Below are 23875 nucleotides of genomic sequence, written 5' to 3'. Positions count from 1 at the left end.
AGGTCTCTTTTTCACCAGTGTCCTGAGGTTGGCTCTCCCGCCTCAGAGGCACAGCACTGACTCCTGGCTGCAGCACCAAGAGCCTTTCATCCACACGGCTCAGAATAAAAGGGAGAAAAAGTAGAGAGAAAGTATTAGTAGAAGTAGGAAGAAAGAAAGAAAGAAAGAAAGGAGGGAAGGAAGGAAGGAGGGAAAAAAGAAAGGAAGATAGAAAGAAAGGAGGGAGGGAGGGAGGGATGGTGGGAGAAAGGAAGGAAGGAAGGAAGGAGGGAAGGAAGGAAGGAAGGAAGGAGGGAAGGAAGGAAAAAAGAGAAATAAGATAAAGTAAAATAAAGTAAAATATAATAAAGTTATTAAATTAAAAAATAATTAGTAAAAAAAATAAAAATAAACGGATGGATAGAACCTTAGGACAAATGGTGGAATCAAAGCTATACAGACAAAATCTCACAGAGAAGCATATACATACACACTCACAAAAAGAGAAAAAGGGGAAAGAAATCATAAATCTTGCTCTCAAAGTTCACCTCCTGGAGGGAAGGAAGGAAAGAGAGAGACGGAGAGAGAAAGAAAGAAGATAAAGTAAAATTAAATAAAGTTATTAAAATTAATTATTAAGAAAAAATAAATTAAGAAAAAAACAACAACAAAAAAAAACAGACGGATATAACCCTAGGACAAATGGTGGAAGCAAAGCTATACAGACAAAATCTCACAGAGAAGCATATACATACACACTCACAAAAAGAGAAAAAGGGGAAAGAAATCATAAATCTTGCTCTCAAAGCCCACCTCCTCAATTTGGGATGACTCGTTGTCTATTCATGTATTCCACAGATGCAGGGTACATCAAGTTGATTGTGGAGCTTTAATCTGTTGCTTCAGAGGCTGCTGGGAGATATTTCCCTTTCTCTTCTTTGTTCTCACAGCTCCCAGGGGCTCAGCTTTGGGTTTGGCCCCGCCGCTGCGTGTAGGTCGCTGGAGGGCATCTGTTTTTTGTTCAGACAGGATGGGGTTAAAGGAGCCACTGATTCAGGGCTCTGGCTCACTCAGGCCGGGGGGAAGGGAGGGGCGCGGAGTGAGGGGCGAGCCTGGGGCGGCAGAGGCCGGCATGACGTTGCACCAGCCTGAGGCCCGCCGTGCGTTCTCCCGGGGAAGTTGTCCCTGGATCCCGGGAACCTGGCAGTGGCGGGCTGCACAGGCTCCCCTGAAGAGGGGTGTGGATAGTGACCTGTGCTCGCACACAGGCCCCTTGGTGGCGGCAGCAGCAGCCTTAGCATCTCCCACCCGTCTCTGGGGTCCGTGGTTTTAGCCGCGGCTCGCGCCCGCCTCTGGAGCTCCTTTTCTCCCATTCTGAGGGTTGTCTTTTGGTCTTGTTTATGGTGTGCTTTGCTGTGTGAAAGCTTTTAAGTTTCATTAGGTCCCATTTGGGGTTTTTTGTTTCTATTTCCATTACACTAGGAGGTGGGTCAAAAAGGATCTTGCTATCATTTATGTCATAGAGTGTTCTGCCTGTGTTTTCCTCTAAGAGTTTGATAGTGTCTGGCCTTACATTTAGGTCTTTAATCCATTTTGTGTTGATTTTGTGTACGGTGTTAGAGCGTGTTCTAATTTCATTCTTTTACATGTAGCTGTCCAGTTTTCCCAGCACCACTTATTGAAGGGGCTGTCCTTTCTCCACTGTACATTCCTGCCTCCTTTATCAAAGATAAGGTGACCATATGTGCGTGGGTTTATCTATGGGCTTTCTATCCTGTTCCATTGATCTATCTTTCTGTTTTTGTGCCAGTACCATACTGTCTTGATTAGTGTAGCTTTGTAGTACAGTCTGAAGTCAGGGAGCCTGATTCCTCCAGCTCCGTTTTTCTTTCTCAAGATTGCTTTGGCTATTCAGGGTCTTTTGTGTTTCCAAACAAATTGTGAAATTTTTTTGTTCTAGTTCATTGAAAAATGCCATTGGTTGTTTGATAAGGATTGCATCGAATCTGTAGATTGCTTTGGATAGTAGAGTCATTTTCACAATGTTGATTCTTCCAATCCAAGAACATGGTATATCTCTCCATCTGTTTGTATCATCTTTAATTTCTTTCATCAGTGTCTTAGAGTTTTCTGCATACTGGTCTTTTGTCTCCTTAGGTAAGTTTATTCCTAGGTATTTTGTTCTTTTTGTAGCAATGGTAAATGTGAGTGTTTGCTTAATTTCTGTTTCAGATTTTTCATAATTAGTGTATAGGAATGCAAGAGACTTCTGTGCATTAATTTTGTATCCTGCTACTTTACGAAATTCATTGATTAGCTTTAGTAGTTTTCTGGTAGCATCTTTAGGATTCTTTATGTATAGTATCATGCTATCTGCAAACAGTGACTGTTTTACTTCTTCTTTTCTGATTTGGATTCCTTTATTTCTTTTTCTTTTCTGATTGCTGTAGCTAAAACTTCCAAAACTGTGTTGAATAATAGTGGTGACAGTGGACAGCCTTGTCTTGTTCCTAATCTTAGAGGAAATGGTTTCAGTTTTTCACCATTGAGAACGATGTTGGCTGTGGGTTTGTCATATATGGCCTTTATTATGTTGAGGTAAGTTCCCTGCATGCCTACTTTCTGGAGAGTTTTTATTATAAATGGGTGTTGAATTTTGTCAAAAGCTTTCTCTGCATCTATTGAGATGATCATATGGTTTTTCTCCTTCAATTTGTTAATATGGTTTATCACATTGATTAATTTGCATATATTGAAGAATCCTTGCATTCCTTGGATAAACCCCACTTGATCATGGTGTATGATCCTTTTAATGTGTTGTTGGATTCTCTTTACTAGTATTTTGTTGAGGATTTTGCATCTATGTTCATCAGTGATATTGACCTGTAGTTTTCTTTCTTTGTGATATCTTTGTCTGGTTTTGGTATCAGGGTGATGGTGGCCTCGTCGAAAGAGTTTTGGATTGTTCCTCCCTCTGCTCTATTTTGGAAGAATTTGAGAAGGATTAGTGTTGGCTCTTCTCTAAATGTTTGATAGAATTTGCCTGTGAAGCCATCTGGTCCTGGGCTTTTGTTTGTTGGAAGATTTTTAATCACAGTCTCAATTTCAGTGCTTGTGATTGGTCTGTTTATGTTTTCGATTTCTTCCTGATTCAGTCTCAGAAGGTTGTGCTTTTCTAAGAATTTGTCCATTTCTTCCAGGTTGTCCATTTTATTGGCATATAGTTGCTTGTGGTAATCTCTCATGATCCTTTGTATTTCTGCAGTGTCAGTTATTACTTCTCCTTTTCCATTTCTAATTCTATTGATTTGAGTCTTCTCCCTTTTTTTCTCGATGCGTCTGGCTAATGGTTTATCAATTTTGTTTATCTTCTCAAAGAACCAGCTTTTAGTTTCATTGATCTTTGCTGTCGTTTCCTTCATTTCTTTTTCATTTATTTCAGATCTGATGTTTATGATTTCTTTCCTTCTGCTAACTTTGGGGATTTTTTGTTCTTCTTTCTCTTAGGTGTAGGGTTAGGTTGTTTATTTGAGATGTTTGTTGTTTCTTGAGGTAGGGTTGTATTGCTACAAACTTCCCTGTTAGAAGTGTTTTTGCTGCATCACATAGGTTTTGGGTCATCCTGTTTTCATTGTCATCTGTTTCTAGGTATTTTTTGATTTTCTCTTTGATTTCTTCAGTGATCTCTTGGTTATTTAGTAGTGTATTGTTTAGCCTCCATGTTTTTGTATTTTGTATGGATTTTTTTCCTGTAATTGTTATCTAGTCTCATAGCATTGTGGTTGGAAAAGATACTTGATATGATATCAATTTTCTTAAATTTACCAAGGCTTGATTTGTGACCCAAGATATCATCTATTCTGGAGAATGTTCCATGAGCGCTTGAGAAGAAAGTGTGTTCTGTTGTTTTGGGATGGAATGTCCTATAAATATCAATTAAGTCCATCTTGTTTAATGTATCATTTAAAGCTCATGTTTCCTTATTTATTTTCATTTTGGATGATCTGTCCATTGGTGAAAGTGGGTTAAAGTCCCCTACTATGAATGTGTTACTGTTGATTTCCCCTTTTATGGCTGTTAGTATTTGCCTTATGTATTGAGGTGCTCCTATGTTGGGTGCATAAATATTTACAATTGTTATATCTTCTTCTTGGATCGATCCCTTGATTGTTATGTGGTGTCCTTCTTTGTCTCTTGTAATAGTCTTTCTTTTAAAGTCTATGTTTTTGATATGCAAATTGCTACTCCAGCTTTCTTTTGATTTCCACTTGCATGGAATATATTTTTCCATCCCCTCACTTTCAGTCTGTATGTGTCCTTAGGCCTGCACTGGGTCTCTTTTAGACAGCATATATACGGGTCCTGTTTCTGTATCTATTCAGCCAGTCTGTGTCTTTTGGTGGGAGCATTTAATCCATTTACGTTTAAGGTAATTATCAATATGTATGTTCCTATTACCATTTTCTTAATTGTTTGGGGTTTGTTTTTGTAGGTCTTTTCCTTCTCTTGTGTTTCCTGCCCAGAGAAGTTCCTTTAGCATTTGTTGTAAAGCTGGTTTGGTGGTGCTGAATTCTCATAGCTTTTGCTTGTCTGTAAAGGTTTTAATTTCTCTGCTGTATCTGAATGAGATCCTTGCTGGGTAGAGTAATCTTGGTTGTAGGTTTTTCCCTTTCATCATTTTAAATATGTCCTGCCACTCCCTTCCGGCTTGCAGAGTTTCTGCTGCAAGTTCAGTTGTTAGCCTTATGGGGATTCCCTTGTATGTTATTTGTTATTTTTCCCTTACTGCTTTTAATATTTTTTCTTTGTATTTAATTTTTGATAGTTTGATTAATAAGTGTCTTGGTGTTTTTCTCCTTGCATTTATCCTGTATGGGACTCTCTGTGCTTCCTGTACTGGATTAACTATTTCCTTTCCCATATTAGCGAAGTTTTCAGCTATAATCTCTTCAAATATTTTCTCAGTCCCTTTCTTTTTCTCTTCTTCTTCTGGCACCCCTATAATTTGAATATTGGTGCATTTAATGTTGTCCCAGAGGTCTCTAAGACTGTCCTCAATTTTTTTCATTCTGTTTTCTTTATTCTGCTCTGCAGTAGCTATTTCCACTATTTTATCTTCCAGGTCACTTATCCGTTCTTTTGCCTCAGTTATTCTGCTATTGATTCCTTCTAGAGAATTTTATTTTCATTTATTGTGTTGTTCATCATTGTTTGTTTGCTCTTTAGTTCTTCTAGGTCCTTGTTAAATGTTTCTTGTATTTTCTCTATTCTATTTCCAAGATTTTGGTTCATCTTTACTATCATTACTCTGAATTATTTTTCAGGTAGACTACCTATTTCCTCTACATTTGTTTGGTCTGGTGGGTTTTTACGTTGCGCCTTCATCTGCTGTGTATTTCTCTGTCTTCTCATTTTGCTTAACTTACTGTGTTTGGCATCTCCTTTTCACAGGCTGCAGTTTCGTAGTTCCCGTTGTTTTTGGTGTCTGCCCCCAGTGGCTAAGGCTGGTTCAGTGGGTTGTGTAGGCTTCCTGGTGGAGGGGACTAGTGCCTGTGTTCTGGTGGATGAGTCTGGATCTTGTCTCTCTGGTGGGCAGTTCCGTGTCTGGTGGTGTGTTTTGGGGTGTCTGTGACCTTATTATGATTTTAGGCAGCCTCTCTGATAATGGGTGGGATTGTGTTCCTGTCTTGCTGGTTGTTTGGCATATGGTGTGCAGCACTGTAGCTTGCTGGTCATTGAGTGGGGCTGGGTCTTAACGTTTAGATAGAGATCTCTGGGAGAGCTTTCGCCATTTGATATTACGTGGAGCCAGGAAGTCTCTGGTGGACCAATGTCCTGAACTCGTCTCTCCCACCTCAGAGGCACAGGCCTGTCCCCCGGCCAGAGCACCAAGACCCTGTCAGCCTCATGGCTCAGAAGAAAAGGGAGAAAAAAAGAAAGAAAATAAAGTTATTAAAATAAAAAAATAATTATTAAAATAAAAAGCTTAAAAAGTAATTTAAAAAAGAGAAAAAAAAAAAAGAGAAGAGAGCAACCAAACCAAAAAACCAATCCACCAATTATAACAAGTGCTAAAATCTATACTTAAAAAAAAAAAAAACCAAAAACGGGCCGAACCCTAGGACAAATGTAAAAGCAAAGATATACAGACAAAATCACACAAAGAAGCATACACATACACAGTCACAAACAGAGAAAAAGGAAAAAATATATATAAACCATATAAAAAAAAAGGAGGGAGAGAGCAACCAAATCAATAAAGAAATCTACCAATGGTAATAAATTCGAAATACTACACCAAGTTAAATATAAAACCAGAAACAGATTAGATGCAGAAAGCAAACCCCAAATCTACAGTTGGTCCCAAAATCCACTGCCTCAATTTTGGAGTGATTCATTGTCTATTCAGGTATTCCACAGATGCAGGGTACATCAAGTTGATTGTGGAGATTTAATCCACTACTCCTGAGGCTGGGGAGAGATTTCCCTTTCTGTTTTTTGTTCGCACAGCTCCCATGGGCTCAGCTTTAGATTTGGCCTCGCCTCTGCATGTAGGTCGCCTGAGGGCATGTGTTCTTCGCTCAGACAGGACGGGGTTAAAGGAGCAGCTGATTCGGGGGCTCTGGCTCACTCAGGATTGGGAGAGGGAGAGGTACGGAATGCGGGGCAAGCCTGCGGCCGCAGAGACTGGCATAACATTGCCCTAGCCTGAGGCGTGCCGTGTGTTCTGCCGGGGAAGTTGTGACTGGATCACGGGACCCTGGCAGTAGCGGGCTGCACAGGCTCCCCGGAGGGGAGGTGTGGATAGTGACCTGTGCTTGCACACAGGCTTCTTGGTGGCTGCAGCAGCAGCCTTATCGTCTCATGCCCGTCTCTGGGGTCTGCGCTGATAGCCGCAGCTCGAGCCCGTCTCTGGAGCTCGTTTAGGCGGTCCTCTGAATCCCCTCTCCTCGTGCACCCTGAAACTATTGTCTCTTGCCTCTTCGGCAGGTCCAGACTTTTTCCTGTACTTCCTCCCAGCTAGCTGTGGCGCACTAGCCCCCTTCAGGCTGTGTTCACGCCGCCAACCCCAGTCCTTTCCCTGGGATCCGACCTCCGAAGCCAGAGCCTAACCTTCCAGCCCCCATCCGCCCCTGCGGGTGAGCAGACAAGCCTCTCGGGCTGGTGAGTGCTGGTCGGCACCGATCCTCTGTGCGGGAATCTCTCCGCTTTGCCCTCCGCATCCCTGTTGCTGCGCTCTCCTCCGTGGCTCTGAAGCTTCCCCCCGCCACCACTCCCCCCACCCCCGTCTCCGCCAGTGAAGGGGCTTCTAGTGTGTGGAAACTTTCCCCCTTCACAGCTCCCTCCCACTGGTGCAGGTCCCATCCCTATCCTTTTGTCTGCTTTTTTCTTTTTTCTTTTGCCCTATCCCGGTGGGGAGTTTCTTGCCTTTTGGGAAGTCTGAGGTCTTCTGCCAGTGTTCAGTAGGTGTTCTGTAGGAGTTGTTCCACATGTAGATGTATTTCTGATGTATTTGTGGGGAGGAAGGTGATCTCCACATCTTACTCTTCTGCTATCTTGAAGGTCTCCTCCCCAGATAATTTCTTAATTACTTTTGAGAATAAAACCTCAATTTGGGTGTGGAGAGTATGAAGGCTCTTCCATGTGCAGCAGAGTTAGAAGAGCCCCATTCATATGCAGAGTTTCCAGTTTTCAGCCAAAGGTCTCATTTCTTCCTGTGTTTCTACCTTCCATTTTTTCACTCCCCCCCCCCCCCCCACTGCCCTCCCTCCCATCTCCACTGTATCCAACAGGGCAAACTGTCTTTTTTCAGCTATAGCCCACTCTGGAGATATTCTGGTCTGCAGCTTCCTTTGTTCATCTCCTTCGGTTTTCCATCTTTTAGAAATTCAAAATCTCATAACCTCTTAACCTTCTCAGACTATCTTCTTTGTTGTGGGTATATATTTGATTTATTCATGTACTTTCATCCTAACAGAGTCTCTACAGAGATAAGAGAGAAATATATATGCTCAAACTGCCAGCTTGAGCCAGAATACTTCTCTACACCATTTCTCATGATACTTTAGAAATCAGAATCTTTAACAACATTGTAAATCAATTATACTTCAATAAAATAAATGAAAAAATCAGAATCTCTTAAAAAGTTTTTAAAGAGGATAAAAATAAAAATTTTAAACAGAGGTTGAATTCTTGTGGTAGGAAAATGTATTGCAGTGAGTCAATAACCTTGCTTTTCTTCTAATTCATATTTCACAGTGTTTAAAAGACTGTAGCCAAGTTGTTTTTGTTTTACCTTTTTCTTTAGCATTTTTGCCTAAAATATTACTTTCTTCCTCTAAATCCAAGCCATCTATATTTGAGGTGGGGGGAGTCTATCCCTGCTCCTTTGTTGTCTACATTTATGACTATTTCCATAAGAGTGTACTCCACTTAACACCCTACTTTAGAGTGTTAAATCTAAAAACAAATGGATTTTTTTCTTGTGGTTCAAAGACCATCCTAGCTTCCTCAGCCTGTTCTAGCTCTCCAAATAAGAAGCTCAGCAACCCACAAGCTCCCAGAACACCATTCTCATGGATCTGAGGCAGAGCATCCCTGAAATTGCTAGAATGGCTTTACAGAAGTGTAGAAGAGCTGGTGCAGCTTTGAGTAAGAAGTTCTTTCTAGAAGGGCACATGACTGGGCTTAGAAGTATATATTTCACTTCCCTAAAATATGACTTCAGTTTTCTCTATTTTCTTGTTCTTCTTAATATCTATATATATGCCCTTGGGTTATAAGGAACCAGAAGAGAGGATGAATTTAATCAGCTCAAATCTATGACAACAAATAGAAAAAGCAAAACAACATGTTCTCCTCCCTACTTGTGTTTGGAATATCTTTTCATCTTCCATTGTATTATAGAAAGCTTGTTGGAGTAGAAAAAAAGTCAGGGGCCTCACTCTGCTATAATTAGCTGTGCAACTTTAAGCCTTGATTGCTTTGTCTATAAAAAGGGAGAAATGTGGACCAGATGATTTCTTAGAACATTTCTCTAGATTTAAAAAATCATGATAATGATTCTGTCATTCTATTCTTCTTCACTATTTCAACTCTTCTTTCTTTTAATGTTTAAATATTTGTTTTCAGAGATACACTCTTTTACTCTTTCTTCTTCCAAACTCTTTAATAGTGCTGTTCCTCTACTTCCTTTTTATTTTTCCAGCTCTTTGTTTTTCCTCATTCTACTTATTCTGTTATTCCTCTATAGTTTTTCCTTTTCTGGGATCATTAAGGCTGTCCTTAGAGTGTGATATTAGGGCATGCATTAAGAAAACGCAAGAGGCCACCTTAATTCAGAATTTTATCTTTTCCTAAAAACATGCATTACTGTAGTATAACACAAGAATTTATAATCCAGAACTCATGCTTGACAGAACATCTTTTTGAAATCTTTTATCTTTTGCTTTCTGAGTGATTTTTTTATTTTTCTTTCTTATTTTGTTTTATTTTATCTGAACAGAGAATGGACATTCTTTGAAGTCTAATCATGATCACTACAGATGAACCCAATCTACCAACTTCCCAACATTCCTTAGAGTATTAGAAGATTTTTACATTTTGAAGAAGGGGAGACAATCTAAAAAATTTTGGTGGAACTATTGAGAACTAAAATATGGTGGATTATGTTGATTTAGAACTTAAAATAGATGGGTAAATTTGGGGTCAAGGTATACGTCTGAGTTTAATTCAGTTTGGATGTATGATTACTTTTCAAGTCATCTAAAGTTTAACAAGTAATATTTATGATATCTAGCTTTTGATTTGTCATTTGGTCATAAAACATTAAAGAATTATGACTGTTGCTCTTACCACAGATTTATTAGACATCATCAAATATATAGTAGACTATGCTGTGACTAGGTGAAAACTGCAACTTCTGACACATAGCTTTGCAAATACAATGGCTCTAAATATAGAATGCAGTCAAAATATTTAGTTCATATTTTATGTCCAAAATTTTCCATTTTATATTCTTTTAGACACTTCAGCCTATAAACTGACCCATTTGGGTATTCTTTTGAATGTCTTATATTGATAGCTTTTATGTATATCTAACTTTGATCAATATGGGAATTTTCATTTTCAATAGCCTTAAAAATGGCTTAAGTGCTAACTTCCATTTCAGTTCAAAGAAAGACAGTTTGTTCTGGTCAAAGGCCAGTAGAAGTTACAGTTTGTACCAGGATGACCTGACATATCCAGGTCAGACTGACCAGATCAGAAAACACATCAGCCTCCAATTCAACCTCCTCATGAAATTCTTTACTAAATTTAATTTATTTGCACTGAACTACCCAAAGCTTCTGGCAGTCAGGTAAGTGGGCAGTGATGCAAAAAAGGAGACTCTCTGGAGTTTTTAGAACTAGTCCAAGGCAAACATAGGACTTTTCTACCTGAAAAAAAGACCACCTGCTATTTCTATGAATTTAACTTGTGTGGTATATTGCTCCCATTCAGAATAAACCAAAGCCTCTGTTTGATGAACCCAAATAACTCAGATTTAGGCTACATATATATTACTTACATTTAGATTTCATTCATAGTTTGATTTGAATCTAAAAAAAACCCCCCAAAATCAGGAAGAATGTGTCCTTTCCCCCTTCACTGACTTTTAATAGACATCATTGTAATGTAAAATTGAAGTGTGAAAATATGAAAGGATATTCTTTTAATTCTTACCAGCTGAATACATATTCAATATGCTTCCAGACTGTTCTAAAATCTTGAAAAGTTAGATGCATATGGTGATTGAAATGATTTTTTAATGAGCATACTTTTAATAAATGTTTGTGACCCATTTATAAAATATACTTTAATAATATATGGATATGTGATTTCTTAATTATTAGTGAAATCTTTCATCAAATGCATTTGAAGACATGTAAATTATTTGACATAATAATTAGTTACCAATTATGAAGTTTTAGAGGGCATGAAATATGCCAAACACGTCATTTGAAGAACAGCTGTGAGTTTGACTGTATGCTATGTGCTATTTGTATTTTTTGTTTTCATGTTGATAGCATGACATTCCTTTATTTGGAGATCTTAATTTCTAGGTTACTTTAAATTTTAAGAAATTCTATACATATGTAGTCATAACCTTAAGAAACACAAAATAAGCAAGAAAATATTTGAAGGAAATTATAAATCTAATAGATTTCTGTCAGAAAGAAAATAGGCACAGGAACAGTTTTCTCTTCACATACTATGTTCATAGAATAAGAGAAAAGGTTGTGTTAATATAGTATTTGTTATTATGCAGTATTTTAATATCTGTATAAGTCTATTCCATTATATTTGGTGTTTCATATATTTATTCCTTTATGGCTATAATCACCAATATATTTCATTTAAGAGTTCAAAACTATGTTAAATGAGTTGTGTTTTTATATGGAATATATTTGCCATTATGAAGAATAGTTGGTTATATTATTTCAAGCAATAAATCTGAATTCATTCTATTAGTTTAAAAATTGTAAAATTCAAAAGTTTAATTATATGTGTAACAAAACTTGAGCACATTTTCTATAGCACTTCATTTAGTTGTGTCAATTTTTTAATGTGATGTGTCTACAGTATTTTTTATTTTGCATTTATTTTTTCAACGTGTTTACATTGTATGAGTTGAGCTTTTTTTATGCACAGATTCTCGCTTGTAGCTGCTTGGCAGAATTTTTTGTTGTGATGTAACCACTGTTCTTATAAAAAATATGATGTGCATTTGTTTTGCATCTTTGTCTTCATTCCACATGTCCTATAGTTTGTATTTTTATATGAAGTTATTTATAAGGAATGGTAATTTAAAAGGCTATGATCATCTCTTTCACCTTCATTGTTTTCACAAACAGATATTCTTAGTTCTTACTTTCTGATAGTCATAAACAGATTTTTAGTATGATGTAAGGCAGATAAGGCCACATATAGTTTACCTTCATATCATATCTTATGTCATGGAGTACTTATTTTAGCTATCTTTGGACAAGTTGTTTTGCTCATTCAATTTACTTTTTAAACTTGGGTTAAACTTTCTAGTTCATGGAAGTGTAATTTGCTATAAAATATTAGGAATTCTTCTGAAGATAGCACTTTCTAATTACAGTAACCAATCTTTATTGAGAGCTAAGCACTTTCAGACACTATCTAATTTATTCCTTGCACAACACCATGAAGTAAATATTGAACACAATTTTACAGATGAGGAAACTGAAAGGCAGAGAGGTTGATGTACTTGTCCGTGGTCATAGAAACAGAATGACTCACGTCTGTCTCATCCCACTTTTAAACACTATCTTATACTGCCTCTCCCTTACGATTTTTGATCTGTTTATTTCAGACCAAAACCAGTTAATTTGTGCTTGACTTATATCCTTTAGTATTAACCTTTCACACTTCTATTTCTTCCATGATATCACAGAGAAGCAAAAAGAAAAAAAATGAACACAATTGAGTATTAAAATATGTCTTTTCTTTTAGCCAGAAACATTTGAGCATCTTTTTATCAAGCATACAGAATCAGTGACATTTGGTCCTCTTCTTTTGGAGCCTGAAACCATTTCAGAAGATATCAGTGTTGATACATCATGGAAAAATAAAGATGAGATGGTACCACCAACTACAGTCTCTCTACTTTTGATGACTCGGGATCTTGAAAAGGGTTCTATTTGTATTAGTGACCAATGGAACAGTGCTCACTTCTCTGAGGTTGAGAGCACAGAGATAACCTGTGAGGAGGAAAGTAGGAGACAACCCTCTGTTAAATATGCCACCCTGCTCAGCAACTCTAAATCAGGTGAAACTGAGGAAGAGCAAAGGCTTGTAAATAGCGCAGTCAGCAAATGCTTCTCTAGCAACAATTCTCTACCTAAGGATTCTTTCTCTAATAACTCATGGGAGATAGAAACCCAGGCATTTTTTATATTATCAGATCAGCATCCCAATATAATTTCACCACACCTTCCATTCTCAGGAGGATTGGATGAACTTTTGAAACTCGAGGGAAATTTCCCTGAAGAAAATCATGACGAAAGGTCTGTCTATTATTTAGGAGTCACTTCAATCAAAAAGAGAGAGAGTGATGTGCTTTTGACTGATGAGTCAAGAGTGTTGTCCCCATTCCCATCCCACTGTTTATTCACCGACATCAGAATCCTCCAGGACAGTTGCTCACACCTTGTAGAAAATAACTTCAATTTAGGAACTTCTGATCAGAAGACTTTTGTATCTTACATACCTCAATTTCAGACTTGTTCTACTCGGACTTAGAAAATAGTGGAAAACAAGATGTGTGACCTAACTGTCTAATTTCATTCCAGACACATCTCAGATTTATGATGTAATGAGTCATATGAAGGGTAATATATTCCACTATAGTGTTGGTTAGGGGAGAGAAAAGAAAACTGTCAGAGGCAAATTTGAAAATGATTGTTTCAAAACTAATGGTATCTGTTTGTCCTCACTCAGTAATATAGACAAAAAATGTGAGAAAGCCTTCAAGAGCCTAGCAGTGTAGACCAACTCTTCTAATGATTAATCTGCACCTTGGGAAGGTCTCCAGTGGCTTGTGTCTAGCTAGCCATAAACCCAACAGTACTATTTTCTTTGAACATTGAACCCATGTGGAAAGAGCTAGTCATCTGAATTACACTCACATCTGAAAGAACACTTCACACTAACACTTGTGAAATGTAACTGTATTTTCAAGGGTGTGGTTATTTTACCTTGAGTTGTCTTTTCTGTGCACTAATTTACACATACACACAATTATACCTAATAGGCATCCTTGTGCATTTTAAAAGTGTGCAATGTATTTGTATTTTGTGCTACTAGACTGTGTGATTTGAAGATGTTTCGATTTAACATACTTTCCCTGAGTACTTACTCTGTGGTAGGCACTCAACTGAATGTTGCAGATAGATGATTTAGCCCTGGTCTAGGGGATATACTTGTGAAGATATACAAGAAACAAATGTTTATGTATCAAATCTAAGATCTGTACCATAGAATGAAACTACCTGTTAGAATGGTGATACCCACAACAAGTATTTTGATGAGAACACAAGCCCTTGTGAAAACATAATGTCTGCTTCACCTCTTTATAAAAGATGTTGAAATGCTCACTTTCTGCTACAGTTAGATTGCTAAATGTTACTGTGTATCACTCTGGAATCATCTTCCCCATTCCCACTTGCATGTACATTGTTTTTTTACTCACTTACTGAGCATTCTTCCTGTATATAAATCAACCACTGTGCTAATATTTTCCATACTTCAGCTCAATTAATTATTGAAATAATTGTATGAGACATGTACTACTATTACATTCCTTTTAAAGATTAGAAGATTAAGTAATTTGCCCAGGGTCACAGAGTTAGTGGAATCCATATATAAACCCGGATCTTTTGAATGCTAGTGATTATGTTTTTAACCCATACCTTACATTATCATCCATTAAAAAAAACTGACTTGTAATCAAATAAAATTTATTAAGTAGAAATATAACACTGGATGAAAATTAAGTGAGAATTACACAGATGTTGTCTTTGCCTTTAGAGACTTTAATGTTTATTGTTTATTTCAGTTCTTGGTACGGCAAGAAAACCCAGACAGCATATTGAACAACAAACTAAATTAAGAAACCTGCAGAGATAGTTGCTCAATGGCAATAAGAATTTCAAGGTTATCGGTATCGTCAAAATAAATACTTCAGTCCTCAAAAATATTCCTATGAGTTGTTAAACATCACTAGTTTCATACTTAGACTGAGAGAGGATTCCACTGATTTACTATTACCATAAATAAAATCCTCCCCCTTTCTCTATTCCAGTTGTGACCATATGAAATGAGCTGTTCAGACCCCAATTGACAGATATTTTTTCACACCTTTCATGATCATTTGCCAACTAGAAATCAATAAAGCTGTTTCATGACACAAGTATTGTTGAGATATCTCAGGATCTCACACACTCAACCAGTGACTCTCTTACAAGAGAAAGGTAGAGGACCCATATCAACTCACTGAATAATTCTATACAAAGATAGAGAAAAAATTTTTTTCAATGATTTTTCAGTGATTTATAGTTTCAGAAACAGAATTATTACATGTATTGAAATTTTAGTAAAATTGACCATTATTTTTAATACTGCTTACAGAATATACATAGATAGAAAATTACATTTTGCCCCATTCTGCATATAATTAGAGATTAAACACTCAGCAAGTCCTCTGAGATATGACATCCTCCCATTCTCCTGTGGTGTGGGACCCAGAACAACAGGGAAGAGAAACTGATAAATGTTCCAGTCAGCCCAAGGTTTTGCCATGCTGTGTGTACTCTGTAGTGAATTCAGACATCCCAGGACCACCATAGTGCTGCAGGTCTGAGTTAAAGGAATTTTGTGACAGCACCTTAAACCTGAGATCACTGATACCATTCTGGTGCAGCTTCAGTTACCAAAACGAACAAAAACATTTCAGAAATTGAAATTCCAAGGGACTTTCTTTTCATAGAGCAGGTTGAAGTGGTGCAGTCTGGCCTATTGGTATATATAAATTTAGATCATATTTACTGTCAGTGTGCTAGGGCTCTGATTTTCACTTTCAAAAGTTCATTTCACTGTATGTATTACTGTATATTATTGGGTCTTTATGAAAATTACCATTTAGATGAAAATTTAGAATATTTTGTACTTCAGTTTGGTTAGATATTCTCCATTTCTTTGCAGAGATTCTGTAAAAAAAAAAAATTTTAAGGGAGAGAGGAGCTGAAATATAGGTTTGGACTTTTAAACTTAGGATAAATCTGGAATTTTGAGTATTTCATTTAAAGGCCTAAAATTGCAACACAAGCTGTGAATCAGTCTCTCTAAATCTGAGCTTCATGAAAATCAACTCAGAAATTAATAATTTGAGCTATGGCTTCAAGTTTAAACAGATTGTTTGAAGATAAATCATTTGTCAGGGTTAATGAGATTATAGATGTCCTAGGCTAAAGCCCCCAAGAACAAAGAAGAAGAAAGAAGACGACATACACATCAGTATGAATAGGGGCCTCCTATTGGAGCCCTGTGTTCCCATTTAGAGATGAGCTACATAGTGACAAGAGGAATAGGAACAGATAGTCTTTTATTTTTAAACCTAGTCTCGAGTAGTAAAAAGACCTGGATGAAAGTCCCAAACCAGTGGGTGATCCTGGACCTATAATAAGGTTTTATGACCCTAAGCATGACATTCTTCTACCTCCTCTCATCCATTTCCAGTGAAACCAACTCCCTCTTTCCATATATCAAACATATGGTCCTATTCTCTTAGGAATATCCATTTTAACTACTCATAAGTTGAGAGAAGATAAACTTCCTCCACAAATTGATACCAGATTCCAAAGCTACTTTCGTTGGCACAATATAAAGATTAGGCTGTAAGAGTTGTGCCCACGGGTCTCCCGTGGGCTTGGACGACGTGCTAAATGAATCAAGACATACTGCAACCATATGTCACGTAGACTTGGCTGAAAAAAAACCTCTCTCTAAATTATTTCCTGTAGTTTTTAAAAGAAATGTGTTCTACTTTTCATCTTCCAAGGGTCATCTTGATAGTTACAGACTCTTCTAAAGTATTTACTACTGAGAAAACACATTCTCAAATTTTAAAACACAAAATTAAAATTGTCCACTCTATTATGATTAAAAGAAGCCACATTTGAGAAAAAAATTTAAACATAGTTACCAAAAATGTGAAGAACTGTTTATAAAAAGAAACTGGGTAAGTGAGTAGTTTTACTCCTTCTTGAACAATTGTTTAAAGCTGGAAAGTGTTCCTGTACCTCATCATGATGTTGGGAGAGCAGCTTAGAATACAACAGACTGCTTTAGAACTGAAATATTGTTACTTGCATTTGTATGAACATTAAGAAACTGTTTTCATGGGTTTTTATATTGAATGAAATATTTTTATACAAAGTTTATCAATCAATATTTATTGTGGAAAGTTGCTGTCTATTTTTCAAAATTAATTATACGTAAAATGTATGGCATCAAATTCAATTTTGTAAGGATCTTTGACAGGATATTTTAAATAACATGTCCACTCAAAAAGTCTGAACTGAGAATAAAATTGGAAGATATTTAATTTTGTAGTGAAATACTTATATTGTAGATATTGTACTTTTTAAACTTGTCATTACGTATTTGGCATGCAGATAACACTTTCTCTTTAGTCACAATTGGTATGTTAATAAACGTTATAAACATACGTGCTGAGACATGCATCACTAATTGTTTTATAAAGTTTAATTAGCCTAATTCTCCTTTTTTGTCCCTAAAGTCATAAAGAAAGGATGTGTAAATTATGACTGTGAAATTTTTATCATTATAAATCATAAGCAATGTTGGAATTGATATGAGATCAAATATGAGAAATGGAAAGTCCAAGTAAAATTTTTATGAATTTAAGTTATTTTAGGATTATTTTATGTTTGTATGATTACTGCTTTCAGCAAAGATTTGGAAAATATGAAGTAATCCTTGTATTTTATGTGAATAGTTACTATATTATTTTTACCCATTGTTAGCATTTGTGTTTTTAAAATTGTTACAAAGATGCCTTGCCTTTGGAAGGGATTTGTAAACATTTTAGATCCAGCTGTCTCTCTTTACTGTTATTCTCTCTGTATTCTCAATATATCACCCACACCAAATACTTGCTGGCATTACAGCCACTTGCAATGAAAAATTACTCATTTTAAACATCAAGAGCTCTGTAGTTTGATTCTTTACTTTCTTTAGAAATCTTGATTTACAGTCATTTGTGAACATTTGTTTCATCACTTAGTTTTCTAGCAATTTGAGTTTGGGGGCTAGTAGTTGGGCTAGGATTCAGATATGTTCTCCTTGCTTAGTTTTAAAATGTAAATGAACTGAACATAAAAAATTTCAAATAGTACATGGAAATATAAAATAAAAATTGTTGTCTCCCTCCATTCTCAATCTTTAGTTCCTATTCCCTAAAAATAACCTGTTATTATTATACCACATACATTTAAAGTTTTTATATAGTTGGGATCATATTCTGCTTGCTGTTATAAAATTACCCTTTTCCCTTAATATATCTTAGTGATATTTCCATAGAAACTCAAATATACCTACTTTATTATTTTAATGGTTACATAGTTATTCCATTATATCAAAGTACAATGATTTATGTAAATGATTCAAACTTGGTGAACATTTAGGTTGTTTCTAATCTTTTATTTTTATGGACAATACTGAAATGAGCATTCTCATACATAATTATGTCTTGGCATACTTTTACAAATCTACTTGTCAGGACTCTTGTGTAAGAAAGTGTAAGAAACTTACAAGTGTAAGAAACCAACTGAAATTGTCTAAAGTATCTTTTTGCTATTTTAATTTTAACTTGATGAATGAAGTTGAGCATATTATCATGTTTATAAGCCATTTGTTTTTCTCTACCTTCCTATTCTTTGCCTAATTTTCTACTGGGCTATTATAATTTTATTGCTTTCTTATTATTTTTCATATATGTGATCTAAGTTTTCTTAATTAAGATATGACTTATGTACTGTAAAGTACACAAGTCTTCAGTGTAAGCTTAATGAATTTTTACATACTTCATATCTGAGTAAAATCACTGAATCACAGGATAGGTTTTAGTTTAGCTTTAATAGATACATACTGCCAAATACATATGTAAATACATACTAATTTACACTGCTGTCAGTAAGGTAGAAGAGTTCTGTTGCCTTATATACCAATTCCTAATCAACATTGATACTGTCAGCCTTTTGAATTTTAGTCAGTCTGATGGTTGTGTAAGGGTTTCTTAGAGTTTATTTTGCACTTCTCTAATGTGTAATAATTTTGAGAGACATTTAATGAATCCCTCTCCTATTTCTGTGTATTTCATAAACATCTAAAATATTGTTACATTGCTGCTTTAGGCAGTACCGAGTCTTTCAAATTTCCCTTTTGTACTGTTTGTTTATTACTTCTTGCATCTTTGTGCTTCCATCTGGGATAATTTCCCTTCATCCAAAAGAACTTTCTTGTACTGTGGATCAGCTGTGACAAATTCTTTCGGGCTTTGTTTGGGAACATCTATATTTTATCTTCAATTTTGATAGATATTTTTGCTCAATATTGAATTCTAAGTTTGCAGTTATTTTCCATCTTTGTAAGTTGTCTTTTTATTGTCTTCCAGTGTCTGGTATCCATTGTTACTGTTGAGAAGTTAGCCATCATTTTAATTGTTGTTTCCTTAAGGTAATTTCTTGTTGTTTATTTGTTTTTAAGATTTTTCTCTTTATCTTTTGTTTTTAGTTGTTTGACTATTATAAGTCTAGGTGTGCTTTCTTTTTTACTTGTCCAGATTGGTATTCATTGAGCTTCTTTTACTTGACCACCAATAGGTTTTATTAGACTTGAAAATTCTCAGCCATTATTTCTTCACATGTCAATGTCGTCCCATTTTATTTATCCTTCCCTTGTGAAACATGTTTTTTAACATCTTTATTGGAGTATAATTGCTTTACTATGGTGTATTAGTTTCTGTATAACAAAATGAATCAGCTATATGCATATGTATATCCCCATATCCCCTCCCTCTTGCGTCTCCCTCCAACACCCCTAATCCCACCCCTCTAGGTGGTCGCAAAGCTCCGAGCTGATCTCCCTGTGCTATGCAGCTGCTACCCACTAGCTATCTATTTTACATTTCGTAGTGTATATATGTCAATGTTACTCTCTCACTTTGTCCCAGTTTACCCTTCCAACTCCCTGCGTCCTCAAGTCCATTCTCTATGTCTGCGGCTTTATTCCTGTCGTGCCCCTAGGTTCATCAGAACAATTTTGTTTTTAGATTCCATATATATGTGTTAACATATAGTATTTGTTTTTCTCTTTCTGACTTACTTCACTCTGTAAGACAGACTCTAGGTCCATCCACCTCAATACAAATAACTCAATTTCGTTTCTTTTTATGGCTGAGTAATATTCCATTGTATATATGTGCCACATCTTCCTTATCCATTCATCTATTGACAGACACTTAGGTTGCTTCCATGTCCTGGCGATTGTAAATAGTGCTGCAGTGAACACTGTGGTACATGACTCTTTTTGAATTATGGTTTTCTCAGGGTATATGCCCAGTAGTGGGATTGCTGGATCGTATGGTAGTTCTATTTTTAGTTTTTAAGGAACCTCCATACTGTTCTTCATAGTGGCTGTATCAATTTATATTCCCACCAACAGTGCAAGAGGGTTCCCTTTTCTCCACACCCTCTCCAGCATTTATTGTTTGTAGATTATTTGATGATGGCCATTCTGAAAGGTGTGAGGTGATACCTCATTGTAGTTTTGATTTGCATTTCTCTCATGATTAGTGATGTTGAGCAACTTTTCATGTGTTTGTTGGCAGTCTGTATAGCTTCTTAGGAGAAATGTCTGTTTAGGTCTTCTGCCCAGTTTTGGATTGGGTTATTTGTTTTTTTGACATTGAGCTTCATGAGCTGCTTGTATATGTTGGTGATTAATCCTTTGTCAGTGTCTTCATTTGCAAACATTTTCTCCCATTCTGAGGGTTGTCTTTTCGTCTTGCTTATGGTTTCCTTTGCTGTGCAAAAGCTTTTAAGTTTCACTAGGTCCCATTTGTTTATTGTTGTTTTTATTTCCATTTCCCTAGGCGGTGGGTCAAAAAGGATCTTGCCGTTATTTATGTCATAGAGAGTTCTGCCTATGTTTTCCTCTAAGAGTTTCATACTGTCTGGCCTTACATTTAGGTCTTTCATCCATTTTGAGTTTATTTCTGTGTATGGTGTTAGGAAGTGTTCTGATTTCATTCTTTTACGTATAGCTGTCCAGTTTTCCCAGCACCACTTATTGAAGAGGGTGTCTTTTCTCCATTGTATACTTTTTGCCTCCTTTATCAAAAAATAAGGTGACCGTATGTGCATGGGTTTATCTCTAGACTTTCTATCCTGTTCCATTGATCTATATTTCTGGTTTTGTGCCAGTACCATACTGTCCTGATTACTGTAGTATTGTAGTATAGTCTGAAGCCAGGGAGGCTGATTCGTCCAGCTCCATTTTTACTTCGCAAGATTGTTTTGGCTGTTCGGGGTCTTTGGGGTTTCCATACAAATTGTGCAATTTTTTGTTCTAGTTCTGTGAAAAATGCCATTGGTAGTTTGATAGGGACTGCATTGAATCTGTAGATTGCTTTAGGTAGTATAGTCATTTGTACAATGTTGATTTTTCCAACCCAAGAACATGGTATATCTCCCCATCTGTTTGTATCATCTTTAATTTCTTTCATCGGTGTCCTATAGTTTTCTGCATACAGGTCTTTTTTCTCCACAGGTAGGTTTATTCCTAGGTATTTTATTCTTTTGTTGCAATGGCAAATGTGAGTGTTTCCTTAATTTCTCTTTCAGATTTTTCATCATTAGTGTATAGGAATGCAAGAGATTCCTGTGCATTAATTTTATATCCTGCTAGTCTACCAAATTCACTGATTAGCTCTAGTAGTTTTCTGGTAGCATCGTTAGGGTTCTCTATGTATAGTATCTTGTCATCTGCAAACAGTGACAGCTTTACTTCTTCTTTTCTGATTTGGATTCCTTTGATTTCTTTTACTTGTCTGATTGCTATGGCCAAAACTTCCAAAACTATGTTGAATGATAGTGGTGAGAGTGGGTAACCTTTTCTTGTTCCTGATCTTAGAGGAAATGGTTTCAGTTTTTCACCTTTAAGGATGATGTTGGCTGTGGGTTTGTCATATATGGCCTTTATTATGCTGAGGTAGGTTTCCTCTCTGCCTGCTTTCTGGAAAGTTTTTATCATAAATGGGTGTTGAATTTTGTCAAAAGCTTTTTCTACATCTATTGAGATGATCATATGGTTTTTCTCCTTCAATTTGTTAATATGGTGTATCACATTGATTCCTTTGCATATATTGAAGAATCCTTGCATTCCTGGGATAAACCCCACTTGATCATGGTGTATGATCCTTTTAATGTGCTGTTGGATTCTGTTTGCTAGTATTTTCTTGAGGATTTTTGCATCTATGTTCATCAGAGATATTGGCCTATAGTTTTCTTTTTTTGTGACATCTTTGTTTGGTTTTAGATGGTGGCCTCACAGAATGACTTTGGGAGTGTTCCTCCCTTTGCTATATTTTGGAAGAGTGTGAGAAGTTAGCCCTTCTCTAAATGCTTGATCGAATTTGCCTGTGAAGCCATCTGGTCCTGGGCTTTTGTTTTTTGGAAGATTTTTAATCACAGTTTCAATTTCAGTGCCTGTGATTGGTTTGTTTATATTTTCTATTTCTTCCTGGTTCAGTCTTGGAAGCTTGTCCTTTTCTAAGAATTTGTCCATTTCTTCTAGGATGTCCATTTTATTGGCATATAGTTGCTTGTAGTAATCTCTCATGATCCTTTGTATTTCTGCAGTGTCAATTGTTACTCCTTTTTCATTTTTAGTTCTGTTGATTTGAGTCTTCTCCCTTTTTTTCTTGATGAGTCTGGCTAGTGGTTTATCAATTTTGTTTATCTTCTCAGAGGAGCAGCTTTTAGTTTTATTGATCTTTGATGTTGTTTCCTTCATTTCTTTTTCATTTATTTCTGATCAGAACTTTAAGATTTCTTTCCTTCTGCTATGTTTGGGGTTTTTTTGTTCTTTTTATAATAGCTTTAGGTGTAAGGTTAGGTTTTTTGAGATTTTTCTTTTTTCTTGAGGTAGGATTGTATTGCTATAAACTTCTGTCTTAGAACTGCTTTTGCTGCATCCCATAGGTTTTGAGTCGTAATGTTTTCATTGTCATTTTTTTCCAGGTATTTTTTTATTTCCTCTTTGATTTCTTCCATGATCTTGGTTATTTAGTAACGTATTGTTTAGCTGCTACGTGTTTGTATTTTTTACAGTTCTTTTCCTGTAATTGATATCTAGTTTCGTAGCATTGTGGTTGGAAAAGATATTTGATATGATTTCAATTTTCTTAAATTTACCAAAGCTTGATTTCTGACCCAGATGTGGTCTATCCCGGAGAATGTTACATGAGCACTTGAGCAGAAAGTGTATTCTGTTGTTTTTGGATGAAATGTCCTATAAATATCATTCAAATCCATCTTGTTTAATGTATCATTTAAAGCTTGTGTTTCCTTATTTATTTTCATTTTGGGTGATCTGTCCATTGGTGAAAGTTGGTTGTTAAAGTCCCTTAGTATTATTGTGTTACTGTTGATTTCCCCTTTTGTGGCTGTCAGCATTTGCCTTATGTATTGAGGTGCTCCTATGTTGGGTGCATAAATATTTACAATTGTTATATCTTCTTCTTGGATTGATCCCTTGATTGTTATGTAGTGTCCTTCTCTGTCTCTTGTAATACTCTTTGTTTTGAAGTCTATTTTGTCTGATATGAGAATTGCTACTCCAGCTTTCTTTTGATTTCCATTTGCATGGAATATCTTTTTCCATCCCCTCACTTTCAGTCTGTATGTGTCCCTAAGTCTGAAGTGGGTCTCTTGTAGATAGCATATATATGGGTCTTGTTTTTGTATCCATTCAGCCAGTCTATATGTCTTTTGGTTGGAGCATTTAATCCATTTACATTTAAGGTAATTATCAATTTTTATGCTCCTATTCCCATTTTCTAAATTGTTTTGAGTTTGTTACTGTAGGTCTTTTCCTTCTCTTGTTTTTCCTGCCCAGAGAAGTTCCTTTAGCATTTGTTGTAAAGCTGGTTTGGTGGTGCTGAATTTTCTTAACTTTTGCTTGTCTGTAAAGGTTTTAATTTCTCCATCGATTCTGTATGAGATCCTTGCTGGGTAGAGTAATC

General features: G+C 36.2%; 2 protein-coding genes across 2 annotated transcripts in view; both read left to right on the top strand.

The window, feature by feature from the left end:
* The window catches only part of LOC309958188 (leptin receptor), a 101392-nt gene extending 88881 nt beyond the window's left edge, over positions 1–12511 (top strand). Inside the window, exon 18 of the mRNA XM_082833862.1 lies at positions 9485–12511. Coding sequence (XP_082689988.1) covers positions 9485–9502 — 18 coding nt within the window. The 3' untranslated portion in view covers positions 9503–12511. The remainder of the gene's footprint in view (positions 1–9484) is intronic.
* On the top strand, positions 9672–15068 carry LOC309974550 (leptin receptor-like; the record flags this gene model as incomplete). Its single annotated transcript, XM_082859206.1, has 2 exons — positions 9672–9692; positions 12502–15068. 2 exons carry the CDS (start codon positions 9672–9674, stop codon positions 13288–13290), a joined length of 810 nt encoding a protein of 269 aa, XP_082715332.1. The 3' UTR covers positions 13291–15068.
* Positions 15069–23875: the final 8807 nt, after the last annotated feature.

Source organism: Leucopleurus acutus (genome assembly GCF_964270905.1).
Source record: "Leucopleurus acutus genome assembly, chromosome: 2".
NCBI classification, from domain to species: Eukaryota; Metazoa; Chordata; class Mammalia; order Artiodactyla; family Delphinidae; genus Leucopleurus; species Leucopleurus acutus.
This window is presented reverse-complemented; position numbering and strand designations above follow the sequence as displayed.